Below are 15,509 nucleotides of genomic sequence, written 5' to 3'. Positions count from 1 at the left end.
CCCACGTTGCCCAAATGGGCCCATGCTAGAACCCAGGGCCCCCTGCCTTCCAGGCCAGTAGTCATCTTGCCGAACTGCACACTCCAGCTCTCTCCCCTCTACCTGACACAGGGGAAGCACTGGGGGCTGGATGGTGGGGCTCTTCAGGCCATATCTAGCCTGCAGACAGAATTTTTGATTTCCCTGTTCTACAGGCATCCAAAAATGGCCAGTTAGATGACCAGGAAAGAATACAATGTCACTCTTGTTCAATTTATTGAAAAGAACATTAATTAATCTTCCAAAAACTTAAAGTAAGTTAAGGATATGTAAAACAAGACAGAAAACAGAACCTAATATTTTCATTTTGATTTGGCACTCAGTAAGCTTCTCAGGCTTTGGCAGCTCCGCTATTTTCATTGAGAAGCCTACTAGGTGACAGACAGTTACAAGCTTGACACAGGAGGAAGGGTTTTCAATCAATTTTATGAAGTTTGGAAGAATTGTACCAATGTTCTGATCTATTCCATTTCTTTGAAGTACATTACAAGCTTCTGGTAATACATGAAGTTTGGGCATAGTTTACACTTGGCAATTATTTTTAACTGCATTTATGGCCATATAGCTCTCATGATCAGTCAGTTACTATGACTTAATATGCAATAAGCACATTCAGACAGTTATAGTTTAAAATAATGTTCTTATATTAAGCCATTCTTGGAAAAAGTTAACCAAACTGACGCTCTGAAATCACCCCCATTTAAAAACAGCCTATGGAAGCGTGCAGGATATGTGCATTGAGCCCTACATCATCTTAGAACCAAGGTTTGAATCACTGCTGAACTTTGGTCCATGTTTTCAAAACAAATCTGGATTTAGAAAAACAGTTGCTTAAAACATTTGTAGCATACCAATCCCAACTGCCTACCCTCAGCAACTCTTTTTGTATCCATACGATATGGGCCCAATGCCCTGTAAGAAGTTCCCTTAAAAATTGGAGCTTATGAGATTCAGAGCTGGAAGAATACTCTGCTATCTTGTTTTGCTTCAAGTGATCCACTCTGAACATTCAGTTTGCAAAGCCATCATGAACTGCATCCAGCAGCATTCATACACCTCAACAGCCAAACAACATAATGACATCTCCCACCCACCACAATTTTAGTTTACCGACGGTGTGTCTCGTACAAAATGAGGGAAAAGATTTGTCCAATCTTTTATATCATGATGTTAGTATTACTAGAAAGCCACATATAAAAACATGGTTAAATTATTTAGGTTGTAAACACTCAGCACTCAAGAAATGCAATAATGAATGTTTTCCATTCATCTTTATTTCTGACTTGTACACGTGCCTTTTGATTCAACACTCCGTGACATCTCCACACATAGTGTTTTCTATAGGATCTTTGGCTCATTCCACAAACAGAAGTGGTGTTCAAGAGAATGAGGCTGCTGGTCATGTTTTTTATTTTAATCACTCAATTTGCATCCTTGTGCTTTATTTATTGTACACCATCCAATCTCTGTATTGAATAAGGAATTAATTACTTCTTCAAGAGCTTTTTCATGGTTTTGCAGTGTCTGTACACTATAGTATCTGAGTATACAGTGAGCATTCCATAAACCTCACAAGCATTAGTAAATTTACCTTCATAGTTTCATAGTTTCTAGGGTCGGAAGGGACCTGAGTAGATCATCTAGTCCAACCCCTGCCATGGCAGGAAAGAGTACTGGGGTCAAACGACTCCAGCAAGATGTTCATCCAACCTCCTCTTAAAAACCCCCAGGGTAGGAGCCAGCATCACTTCTCTTTGTTCCAGATCCTAGCCGCCCTGACCGTGAAGTAGCGCTTCCTGATATCTAGCCTAAACCTGCCCTCTGCCAGCTTGTGACCGTTATTCCTGGTCACTCCTGGCAATGCACGGGGGGATAGTGACTCCCCCAATGCCTGCTGATCCCCCCTGACTAGTTTGTAACAGGTCACTAGATCCCCCCTCAGCCTTCTCTTGTGGAGACTGAACAGGTTCAGGTCCTGTAGCCTCTCCTCATAGGGCCTGCCTTGCTGTCCCCTGGTCATGCGGGTGGCCCTCCTCTGGACCCTCTCCATGCTGTCCACATCCCTTTTGAAGTGCGGCGCCCAGAACTGGATGCAGTACTCCAGCTGCGGCCTGATCAGTGCCCCACAGAGGGGGAGGATCACCTCTTTGGACCTGCTCGAGATGCATCTGTGGATGCATGCCAAGGTGTGGTTGGCCTTCCTGACTGCCTCCCCACACTGCCGGCCCATGTTCATCTTGGAGTCAGTGATGACCCCAAGATCCTTTTCCGCCTCTGTGCTGACAAGAGGGGAGTTCCCCAACCTGTAGGTATGGTGCTGGTTGTTCCTCCCGAGGTGCATCACCTTGCACTTGTCTGTGTTGAAACCCATCCTATTCTCGTCCGCCCACCCCTGTAACCTGTCTAGGTTTGATTGTAGCCTGTTGCATCCTTCCAGTGTGCCCACGTCCCCCCACATGTTAGTGCCATCAGCAAATTTGAACGGGGTGCTTTTTACTCCCTCGTCCAAATCACTGATGAAGATGTTGAACAGTGCGGGCCTGAGGACCGAGCCCTGCGGAACCCCACTGCCCACGTCCCTCCAGGTTGAGAAGTACCCATGCACTACCACCCTCTGGGTGCAGCCCTCCAGCCAGTTGGCGACCCATTTGACTGTGTGGGTGTCTACATCACAGCCCCCCAGTTTCTTAATGAGAACAGGGTGAGAGACAGTGTCAAAAGCCTTCCGGAAGTCCAGGAAGACTATGTCCACTGCTACCCCTGCATCTAATGATTTGGTGATCTGATCGTAGAAGGCCACCAGGTTGGTCTGACAGGACCTGCCACTGATGAACCTGCGTTGGTTGCCCCTAAGCATGCAGTCCCCTGCTGGCCCCTCATGGATGTGTGCCAGCATAATTTTCTCAAACAGCTTGCCTAGGATCGAGGTAAGACTAACTGGCCTATAGTTTCCTTCACACCTCCCTTGCTAGGGACAAATCTACTGCTCTATTCTGGAAAGAACTGGCTGAAAAGGATTATGGTGGATAATCACTTGAATCTGAGCTCCCCATACATCTGTGTGGCCAAAAAGTTAATGTGATCCTTAGGTGTATAAACAAGGAAATACTGAGTGGAAGTGGAGAGATTATAATATCTCTGTATTTGGCACTGTGCAAACATTGGAATAATGTGCCTGGTATTGTGGCAATCCTTCAAGAGGGGTGTGGATAAACTGGAAAGAGAAAAGCGATAAAAAAAAATGAAAAGACTGGAAAATGAACTTCACAGTGAAAGAGCCTAGGAGCTCACTGTCTTTGATTTAACAGAAATTTGATAATAGAGGGCTCTTAAAGCTAACAGACACAGGTATGATAAAATGCAATGGCTGGAGGTTGAAGCTAGACATATTCAGACTAAAAACAAGATGGATGGGGTTTTTTTCTTTTTAAATCAGTGAGGCTATTTAACCTCTGGAACAAGTTATCAGGGGTTATGATGGATTTTCCATCCCTGGAATTTTCTTTTTTAGAATCAATGGCAGGTCTTTTTTTAAAGTGATAAGAACAGAAAGGATTTCCCTGAAGCAGTAAATCACATACTATGCAGGACATCACACTGGATGATCAGGACTGCTTATAACATACACACAGGCACGGAAAACAGAAAATACACAACTTGAGACTTAACTTTATTTTAGCCCTTGCAACCAAAATTCCTCTGAAAGGAAGCATATATTTAAAACATTTAGGTGTGTGAAAACACCATTGTGTACTTACTGTGAATTTTTCCAATCCTGTTGCTCCTGCATTTCCAACAAATATACCAGAGCTGGAGTCAAATTCCAAGGGCTGAGCTGACCTCTGAAACTGAACTCTCTGATATTCTTCACAGTCCATGAACAGAGCCATGTCATTTCCCTGAACAGTCACCGTAAACCGATTCCATTTGTTAGTCATCACTGAAACTTTAAACGAAGCAGCCTCTCGGGAAATGTGTGAACCAGGCTCTGTGTAATACATGATTATTCTTTGAGTGCCATCATCAACTGGGGATAGTCTCATTCCCAAGTATATAGTTTTCTGGAAGGCATCTGTTATTGCAAATAGTACACCTCCATGGTTGCTGTTTGGTTTTACTGTCACTACAATAGCAAAATCTCTATAGAAAGGCTGTGGTATTAAAGCCCTTGTCAGGCGACCAATGTTAGCTTCTGGTCCAAAACTGTAAGCTGGAAATCCACCATAGCCAGTGATAAAGTAGACAGATGGTGGAAGTGGAACTCCTATTAGCTCTGTGAGATCTAGGTGACCTTTTGATCCCCGTTCTGCAGCGAAACAAAAATATAGATATATTACTTTACAATGCAAGACAATGAAAATTTAACAAAATAGTGTTGCAGAGCATAACATTACCAGCAGTATGCTAATGTATCAGACCTTGATTTGGTTAGGAGCCTAAACACATTCCTAGCCTATGAATACTCTCACTGATTTATGGACCTAGTCACATGCTTAAAGTAAGACACATGATGAAGCACTTTGTGGAATCAGACCAGGGCAGGTCCAAGAGGATGCAGTGGTATAACTGTACCCGCCTTTCATCCCGTTCCATCTAGACTTTAAAGCCAACTGCCTGGGAGGGGCAGTGGCACTTCTAGTGAGGCACTGCTGAGGGTGTCAACTGACTTCATGGGTCATTATAATCTACCCAATTCCTGCTAATCTCTGTTCACTCCACAGATATTAACAACCCTCTCTCCTTCTAATGGTCTTGATGTTCCATTAATCAAACTATCCTTTCTGCAGTTATGCTGTCTGTTATCCATTCCTAATAATATCTTTCTTCCATTTCACAGCCCTGCAGACTGTTTTAAATTCAAACTAAAAACCTTAACTCAGGTGTGGTAATTTTACTCAGGTGAGGAAATGAGTAACAGTGAGGGTTATATGTGCTGTCAAGACACTCAAGAAGGCTAGATTTTGTATTAAGAATCTAAGTAAACAATGTGCATTTAACTATAATGACTACAGAACTAAAGGAACAAAATCTTTTGACTATTTTAGTCTAGTTTGTTGAGTTTAATATATAATCTAGCAATTTTTTGCACATTCCAGTAAAGTTGCACTAATTTTGCTTTGATCTTAAACGGAATAGCATAGTTCTGAGACCTTAGCATATTAGTAAGTCTTCTAGTTTCTTTTCAACTGTGGAAAAATATGTGTTGTGTTGTGTTGATGTACCACACTATGTGCACCCCCATTTCAAAATCCTAGATCTATGCATGAAATGGGCCACCAACAATCAGAGGATATGATAAGAAGTATGGTATCTCGCAGGATTTGCTTAAACTCTTGTTCACCCTACAAGTTACATATTACAAGGTGTTTTGTTTTTATTGCCCTCCCTTTTTCTCAATTTAAAAAATGCTGTCCCCCATGGTTTTATTACAGACATAGAATATATCCTTCAATAACAAAAATTCAGCTTTGAAATCAAGGAATGTACACTCCAGGAAGCATACAGATAGATATAAAGAACTTTGCCACTATGCCCCAGAAGAAAATGCCTCCTAGGTAGTCAACCTAGACTCAACACATGTGAGTAAGGATAACCAGAACTGAGCATTTTAAGAATCTGAGTAAGGAACCTGTTCCATCAGCATCTTTGGAAACAAAACTTTTCAAACACCAATCTTCTCCTCAGAGAGGAAATGCTAAAAACATCATTACATTTTAATAACCAATTTCACAGCTGAGCCTATGAACTTCACTTCATCAGCCTCCTAGGTACAGAAACTCATGGACTCAATAGAGACATTAGAATTCTGACACACTCCAACCTGCCAGACATCTGACTCCCCAGGTACCACTCCACCTTTATCTGTGCTGCTACATCCCCCTTTCCCTCCCCACCCCAGCCTGTCCCTCATTCCCTGATGCCTCCATTTCCATTTTCACTGACTGGCTTTCTTGCCTGCAATGCATGCCAGCCTCTGACTTCTTTACTATTCCTTCCATCCATGAACAGCACACACACACACACACCAAGTGCAGGTGCTTCCTTGGCCTGATGAAGGATTTTTCAACCTGAAAGCTTGATAAAATATATTTCTCTAGCTATGCAGTTGGTCTATTGAATAGATACCAGACTGACCCAATGGACCTTGCCAGTCAGTGCCAAGTCCTTGGACCAACCCTAGCGGGGTGCAGGGCCCAGGGCAGATCAGCCTGTGCAGGGATCCCTTAACACTACGGGGGGCTGTGACACCCCCACAAAGGGAGGCTTTCAAAACTCTTTTGAAATATCAGAGGGAACTGGGGATGCATGTTAGCAGAAAGTAGGAGAATGGTTACTTTGGCCAGCAGCAAGCTCATTCAGGGCTAGGGCGTAGGGGAGAAGGGCAAGACAACCCCTTCTCTTACCTAAGAGATAAATCTAATAAATATAATGTGAATTGCCTCTCCCTTCTTATCAAAGTAGAAATTAGCAAAAACTGAACAGAAATCTTTTCTAGCCATAGAATATACCTTAAATTTGCTGAATATCTGATCAATTCTGTTTTTGTTGGAAGATCCTTTTTCCTCCATCATGGAGCTTCCTTGATATGAGGTTATATTTTAAACGCCTGCCTCTGCAAGGAGTAACATTTAAGTCTCTACCAGTATATGCGACTGAGATATGGGTGGTCCTGGTAGGCCACCTGGGTGGTGGCAAGCTAGTCAGGGGCTGGAATCAAAGTGGAAAACTGAAGTCAGAAGCTGAAATAAAAGAGTTGGGGTTGGAGAATCAGAGCCAGGAGCTAAGATCAGGAGACAAAATCAGGATTGAAGAATCAGCATCAGGGGCCTGAGTCAAGAGCCAAGGTTGAGAGCCAAAACGAAAGCTAAATGTAATTTGAGCACATCTTGGCAGTCTTTACCCAGACAGTTTGCTGCTGTTTGCTCCAGGCTTATAGAGGCCAGTGTAGGAGAGGTTCTCTTCCTGTAGCCCTGGGGGATGACTCAGACTAAAACCTAACTACTTCCACCTACAGCCTGAAACTGGGTCACCCTTAGCTGGGCCTAGGACAACCAGGCACCATGATTTAAGCCAGGGCTGTCCAAATTCTAAGCAACGGCAGGCCAAATGCCCTATGAGTCACACCCAGCAGGGGCAGCACAACTACATGCCACATCAGTGCAAACCACTTTTTTCCAGACTGCACACTATGCAGATGCCCTCCTCACCCCCACAATTGCTGCAAACTCTCTCAATAGCACACCACCACTGCACCACGCACCTGTTTTGGGCCCCCCGCCCCCCTCTGCACTGCTCTACCGCACACAGATGCCCTACCCACCACTATACCATGTGTGCAAGAAGTCCCAGACTCACGGTCAGCTTCCCACACCATCACCCATGGGGAGGGGCAAGAAGCAGAAGCTGGGGAGGCAGTGAAGCCTGAGGAGAGTGATGGACAGATGGGAGCCCAGGGGCTGCAAATTAAAGCCTAGTGGGCCACCAGTTGGACAGTCCTTTGGACCTGATGTGTCACTGACACCCCTGTTTAAAATCTTAATTTTTACAGTGAGAGATTAATAAAACTCATTTTTGAACCTGTACATTAATTCTCCACTGGACAAATCCATTCAACTACATTTTAGGTCTCTCCTGTGAGTCAATCAATTCTTTCTGTTTAGGTACACTCCTCTCTTTCTATAGGATGTCATCATTCAGGAACCATCTCTCCAGTGCACTTCTAATTGGTAGAAAATTCCTATCTTTACCTAGTCCTGATCTGTCCCTTTGAAGCTGGATATTCCTCTTATTGTAGGCTTATTATGGAAATAAAATTGTACATTAGCTACCTTATGCTCTTTCCTGAAAAGCAGCTATTCTGTATAAGGCTTGGAACTGCACTTGAAAATGACTGCACAGAAGGACCTATGTATACTAATTAGTCATAGGATATGGGACATCAGTGTGATTAAGCCATGTAAAATCAAAAAAGGAGTGACATTCTGGAATAGCCTCATAATCTGCCAAAAAAATTAAGATGGGACTCAATCATTTTGTTCGACTGTGACAGTAGGCAACTGGACTCAAAGGCTGGGAAGAGTGAAGAGCTTTTAAATGAAAAATAAAACATAAAGAAGCCTTGATAATTTCTGCAAATCTGAGCCAAACCCTAATGAAGTCAGTGGAATCATTCCATTGAAGTCAGTGGAATCATGGCTTCTGTGCCCTCTGAATTTAGCCCTCATTGACCTGTAGATAAATAAGGACTTAATTCCTGTTTGGCACCTAATCCACTCTTTCACCTTCTACCAAGAGGAGCATGTAACACCTTAGTACACTCATAAAACAGTGACCGCTTGCTTATGCTGGGCTCACTGGTAGTGTGGAGGCTTCTTCCAGCTGCATGTCTGCAGTGCCTTCTCCTCCTTTGGTCTGAGGGTCATATTGGCAGTTGATCTGTGGATGAGTGCAACTCAGCTCGGTGAAGGTGCCCAACACTACTTTGTACTGTGGCTGATTCATGCATGGCACAGAACAGTGCTTCATACTTTTTAAAACTTCTAAATCAAAAGCTCCTGTACAAATACTGAACACAATGCATACTAGACATTTTACAATAGTAGGCAAGTCACAACCAGGTGCTTTGTTATGAACAAAGTAAGATTTTCTACCAGGTAATCCAATAAATTTAGAACATTACTACATAAGAAGACTATGTTAGAGTTATCAGCAGTGAAGCATCAGATGGGAAGTTATGTGACTTTCAAGAGGTGCAGAAGAAGGAAAGATAAGGCTTTTGAATTATTCCCCCCAAGGAATTTTCAAGCAGCACTGCAGTGAATGGGATAATGGAATTTGGTACTGTAGGGGAAAAAGTGAAAAATCTAATTAGATTTTTTTTCACTGCATAGTTGAAATATCTGTGCTTGAACAGAAAAGATCAAATGCTTAAAAGGCACTGTTTTTTTAAAGGCTAAATTAGCTAATTTGTGAGGGAAAATTTCAGTGAAGCAGTTCAATAGACTCAAATTCTACCCTCATACTTGTGGGGAAAATGTGCCAGTAACACAGCAAAACAACATGCAGTGTAGGAGGCAATGTATGAGGGGCCCACAGGCCAATTCTGCTTATTGTTCTGGGACAACAATGTAAATCAGCTCTCTAGTACCCTGGCTGGAGGATCAACCCTGACATGAATGGGCAACTGGTGCCACCTTAGTCCGGGGGGGCATGTACCCCCTCCCCCCAAGCAACCAGTCGATGACCAGGGTGGGGGTCACCCCATGACCAATCTTGTCGACAGTGGGGGCTCCCTCGTGGCAAAACTCACTGACCAGGAAGTGGTGGCAGTGCTCCTAGAAGTGGCCGCAGCGCTACATCCAGTATTACCACTCCCCCGTTGGCACTCACAGGGGGGCACCAGTGCTCCCACCTGACCATCACCGAAGTGGGGAGCACAGCCAGTCAGGGGATGCACCAGTGCTCTCACGGGGTGCACATACACCCCCGTGCACCCTCTAAACATCACCACTGCTGACATGGATATGCTCTAGACCACAGGTGAGCAATTATTTGGGCTGGAGGGCCACTTCGGGACTTTTGGAGAGCTGTCACAGGCCAGGTCAGCACCTCACCCCCTCCCCACCACAAACTGTTCATCGAAACTTCTTGAGTGGCTCTGCTCCATGCTGGATTGGACAGCTGAGATGGAGCCATGAGGGACAGAGAGTGGCATCTAGGATGGAACTAGGATTGCAGGGCCATGACAGCATGGGGCTGGGGTCCAGGGCAGAGACACAATCCATTCCCCACATGACCCTGCAAGGGGTGCCAGTTCTGCAGGAAGGGGCATGAAAGGAACAGATCACAGCTCTGCCCTGGGCCCCGGCCCTGCACTGTCACTGCCTAGCAAAGCTGGGGTCTCCATGGAGACCAGCTGAGACCCATGCAGATAGGATGTGTGTCTCGGTGGATGGGATGGGGCCATGGGCAGGCAGGGAACTGCATCTGGGAGTGGGACAGGCAGGTGGGGCCAGGATCTTAGGACAGTGACATTGCAAAGCTGGGGCATGGGGCTGAGTTGCAATCCACTCCCCATGCATCCTGCCCATGGAACCGATGCCTGTTGCAGGGACATGCAGGCACTGGATTGCGACTCTGCTCTGGGTCCTGGCCCTGCACTGTCACCGTCCCAAGATCCAGCCATGCCCACCTGTCTCAATCCCAGACACTACTCCCCCCACCCACCTATGGTCCCATCCCATCCACCCGGCCACATGCTCTGCCCATGCGGGTACCACCCCCAAGGGAAGCTGCTACTGCTGGGGCTGCCAGGAAGCAAACCCAGCTACCATGCTGCCCCAGCCTGCTGTGCACCCAGGGACAACAGAACCAGCAACACGTGCCATGGCCCAGGGTACCCCCCATGCCTGGGCCAGACAAGACCAAAGGACCTGTCACAGACTGAACAAAATCCCTTGGAAGGCCAAATCCAGCCTGCAGGCCACATTTTACCTACCCCTGCTCTAGATGTTCCCTCAGTTGACTAGGATGTGCCAAAGAGGCTAGCTGAGTGCATAAGTCATGAATAGATGTAACACTAACCATTTTAAAAGATGAGGGGACTTACCAAACAGGAGAGCATTTCAGGTGCAACTGTTTTATCTGTTTGCTCATCTGCTCTTATAGTGAAGCTAAACTGCTGTAATGTTTAACTTGAAAGAACCAAGTTTAAGGTTGTGGCAGTTTAGTTTCCATTCAGGAAGAAAAAGATTAGATAGATAAAGTTTATGGCAACTTCCTCTGAAGTGTTACAAATTAAAAGCATTTGTTTGTTTCTGTGTTTTAAATGGTTCATAACATTTGCTTGGGATAGCAGTGATGGAGTACATGGTAATTGTGCTCACATGAAATTTCCCAAAACCTAGCTACTTGGACTTATAGGTGATGTGGAGGGGGAGGTATGGGGGGCATGTGCCCCCCAGATTTCTGTAATGATGGTGGGGTGCAGGGCTGCAGCCTGGCCAAAGCCAGGGCCCAGCAGCAGCAGGGACTGCAACAGCACAATTTCTGTGCTGATGGTGGGGAATGGAGCTGAAGCCCGGCTGGATCCAGCATCCGGTGACCAGCAGCAGGGTGGTGGTGGTGGCACAGAGTTGTGCCTTCTCACTGTCAACACTTACATGTCGGCTGTGTTTGGAGCAGATGTTTGGTTCAGGATTTGGGGCATAATTAACTTAAGTGTAATCTATATCCATTTCAAAGGAGTTGGAATGTAGGTCTGATCTAAACTAAAATGTGAATTTTGCATCAGAGTTAGTGAACAACTAGGTACTATTCATCTGTATAAAAGACTTCAGGAGGATTCCATATCTCGTTAGATGACAAAAAGAAGAAAAAAAAGACTACCATGAAATGGGAAATATCTCTGTCATTAAGGCTGAGATTAGCTTATTACTTAAGAGCCAACTTTGTTAAGTGCTCTAAAATTGTATTAAGGATTCTAGTGTCCCAGCTATAATGAATTTTTTCATAAAAATGCCCTGTAAATTTTAGTACAGTAGTATAATAGCTCCATAGTAGAACAGAATAAACTATTACTGAAGTAATTCCTTAATTGTAGCACACATGGTTGTCTTGAGATTGACAAAATCTAATGGTCCTTAGAAAAGTTCATTTGATCAGATACATTTTTGTTTTCAATTTCTCCAGTTAGTTAGGAAACTCGCATACAGATCTTTCAAACAACAAAGTGACATTCAAAGGAGCATTTCACAAAGTCCTAAGAAAAGAAAAACATTTATTGTAAGATTTGTATACTGAATACATCATTTCTCATGCTTTGTTATGCCAAAGTCAAAGTTGCATAGTTATTCACATATTAACTATTCATATCTGTTGTGCCAGGAGGGAGGTCTATAACAAGAGCTAATATTGTAACAGTAATAATGCCTAATTAGTAAATCATTCAAGACTACATAGTATTAGCCACATTATGGATACATTTAAGAATGGAACATGCCCCTGTATCATTGCATTTGCATTAGAGATATGACAAGTACCTAATTTGGATGTGATCTGTACAAGACACAAACCAGACTATGAAAATACAGTGCAGCCACCTACCCCATTTAGTGTGACCACCTATAGAGAGAACTATGGCAACAGAGCAAATGGTTGGTGGAACCCTTCCAAAAGATATGGAAGGTCCAGAGATGGGCAAATTGTTGCCGCCTCAAGAAGCTGAGAAGGAGCTTCAACTACAAAACCACCATTAAACATATTGTGCTCTACCTACATCTAGTGGCATCCACTGTCACCAAGCCAGAAGCCAGTGGTGTCGGCAGGGTTGATGCCTCAAGCAGGAGAGTTCAGAGGAAAAGAAAGCACAGCAGAAACCTGGCTGTGGCCTCTTGACTTGACTTTCCTCATGGGCCCACAACCCAGGGCCCAGCACATGTTGCACCCAGAGGAGGGTTATGGAATATGCCTTGGAAAATATGGCCTTGGGGTGCATGTGGGGACCCCCATCTTACTCTAGAGGTCCCCCTCTCCTCCTCCCCTTGCTACTGCTTCCTCTAGACTTCCACTCAACTCCACAGCCCACTGCCTTTCCACCTACAGTTGTCTCGGGTGTCCCTCCCACTCTCCTGGTCCTGTCTGGTGAGGTGCACCTTGTTCTCACTACCTCACTGACTCCCTGTTTTGTTCGTAGCCTTGCCCTGATTCCCTCTTACACCCCACTGGGTGTTGCTCATGTCCCTAATCTAGTCTGTATCTCACCCCTTCCAGGGCCCCTAAAGCTAGCCCAAAAACCCAAACCTAACTGTGGCTAATCTCCCTGAAGTTCTCATAGCCACCTCGCTCTTTGAGACCTGGCTCAGCTATGTCCACCTGCCCATTCATGCAGGTGGCTGTGGACCTTGCCCCCTGCCTATAGGTAGCCATGACTCCCCCTCCCCCCCCAATTGGACCCAGGTGCAGGGAGTCAAAGTCCTTGTGGTCATGCTCTGAGCATGACTATATTTTCTAGATGCACAGGGTTCTCCAGGACTAGAAATAATTAACAGAAAGTCTCTAGCTATGGAGATTTCATGTAGACTTTACCACACCTGAAGCTCTCCTGTGAAATATGAATTTTCATTTCTACCTAGGAGAACTTTTACAATCTCCTATATCTGATGAAGGGTGCCTGTGCCCAAAAGCTTGCAAATAAAGACCTTTTTTTGGTGCAAATATCTAGTTGGTCCAATAAAAGATATCACCTCTGCCATGAGTTTTGAGTCCTAGTTATGTAGAGGCACTTTTTGGCTAGAAACAGCTGGAAATTTGCAGCTGATTAAAGTGGCTATAGTTAACTATGTAAGCCCTCCACCCCAAACAGGAGAAATGTGCAGGAATAGAATTTAAAGTCCTGATATAGCTATGTAAGTTACATATATACTTTGGGCAATACCATATATACTTGAATATAAAATGACCCCCCAATTATTAGAATCTATATATGGAAAATGTATAAATTTGTTATAATTTTCCAAGTATAGAATCTAACTATTGGGGAGCTGTCTTAGAATCATAGAAGTAGGGTTGCAAGGGACCTTGTAGATCTTCAAGTCCAACTCCTGGCCTGGGCAGGAGAAAAACTGGGCTCAAATGACTCCAGCCAGGTAGGCATCCAGCCTCTTCTTAAAGACCCCCATGGTAGGAGCCAGCACCACTTCCCTTGGAAGTTGGTTCTAGCTCCTAGCCACCCTAACTGTGAAGTAGTTCTTGCGGATGATAGAAATTCCCCCTTCCCCCAACACTGCCACAACAGGAAAAGCAGCAGCTGGCGGGAAGGGGGAAGGATCAGGTGGCTCCCTTGCCCTCTGCCCCATCCATTTCTTCCTGCAACTTCTTGCCCCCATGCCACCTGCACCCCCCCCATCCCAGCTTCCCAAACCTCTGCCTCTTCCCCCTCTACTCCCTCCAGTTTCTGCCTCTTTCCTTCCCCCCACCCTTACTGTCAGAAGCTGCTGGGGCTGCTCCGACCTGAAGCACAACACGTAGAAGCTGCCTGGCCATGCAGCTGTGTGGACACTACTGATTGGCCAGGCGGTGCCAGGACTGCCCATTGGCTTGGGAGGGGAAGTACTTTCCATGTGCTCCCAGCCCAGGAGAGACCGCAGCTGGATCAGGATCTGAACTATTCTTCACAGTAAAGGGGAAGGAGGCAGATGGGGGGAGCAGAAGCTGCTGTGGATCTGACCCTGGCCCTGATCCAGGGTCAGGACCAGTTAGAGCTGCAGCAGCTGCCTGCTCCGTCCCTCCACTTAGTATGCAAATATTAGATGAGGGGCTTTTTCCCCGTGCTGTTTGGGGAAAAAAACCCTCATCTTATATTTTAGTAAATACAGTAGGATACCACCCTAAGTTGCCATCACATCTAATGGCTTAAACCAGTGTTTCTCAACCTTTTCACTTAAGGCACACCTCACTAGACTCAAAGCATCCCTAGTTAGACTCAAAGCACCCTTGGAAAATGCTAGCTTAGTTTTCATCCATTTTTGACTATGGAAAATAATAGAGAAAGTCTTCTGTTGCAAAGAACTCAGAAAGACCACAATCAGGTCAGAATGTATTAACACTGTCCTATTTGAAAGCTCTAGGCTTATCTTGTGAATCATGTTTGCAAATCTAATAGTGCTCATATTCTGTGACACCCTGCTGCATCCTTCCAAGGAACTTAAGGCACCCCAAGTGTGCTGCAGCACCCTGGTTGAGAACCACTGGCTTAGACAGTCAAAGAGCATTAGAATCTACACTACTGAATAGTAATATAATGTCACCCCAAGTGGCAGACTCCCAAGATCCATATAAGGCTCCAGGACAATGGCAATATACTCAAAGCTTTCAGTGAACATAAATATTACTGTAGGATATTTTGGTCATGCTGTGCAAAGTTTTGTTAAAACAGCCATCTGTGGCCTGCTTGATTGCCCGTGGCAAAAAGCAGATATTTTTCAGCATTCCCTTTTTACATTCCTCTTCTATCTCTATACAACTCACAAATACGTAGAACTGGGTATCTCTGTGGAATCAGATGCTACATTTATCTGATGGAAAACAAAAGGATTCTGACAATCTTGTGCTCTGCTGCACTCTGTGAAACCTCTGCCATTCAGATGCTCAGGCACTATAGGAATGAATAGTGTATAAACATTTATCACTGAAATAGATCCTAGGCCCTCTTGAAGAGCTACCTTTCAAGGCAAACTGCAGGCATTTCAGTACTTCATCTATGCAGTGAAGTCTCCAATAGTTCATAAGCTGAACACTCAAGAAGCTTCACATCTAGGCAACACACCATAAATAAAACAAATCTGAGCAGTTCAGCCACACTGGGTGCTTCTATGCGACATGTTTACTGCAGGTTGTCTGATTAGCTCCACAATAATCATCTCAGTGTCTACACATGCAGTGCTATTAGAACGGAGAAAACTAATTAACTC

At 44.8% G+C, this 15,509-nt stretch overlaps 1 protein-coding gene across 2 annotated transcripts in view; it reads right to left on the bottom strand.

Annotated features, from left to right (window-relative positions):
- COL15A1 (collagen type XV alpha 1 chain) overlaps nt 1–15,509 on the bottom strand; it is a 285,296-nt gene that overhangs the window by 173,562 nt on the left and 96,225 nt on the right. For both annotated transcript variants that reach the window (XM_090049302.1, XM_090049301.1), the window contains exon 3: nt 3,798–4,345. In XM_090049302.1, coding sequence (XP_089905428.1) covers nt 3,798–4,345 — 548 coding nt within the window. The remainder of the gene's footprint in view (nt 1–3,797; nt 4,346–15,509) is intronic.

This window comes from Crocodylus siamensis, chromosome 5 (assembly GCF_052110815.1).
Source record: "Crocodylus siamensis isolate JL-2025a chromosome 5, ASM5211081v1, whole genome shotgun sequence".
Classification (NCBI taxonomy): domain Eukaryota; kingdom Metazoa; phylum Chordata; order Crocodylia; family Crocodylidae; genus Crocodylus; species Crocodylus siamensis.
This window is presented reverse-complemented; position numbering and strand designations above follow the sequence as displayed.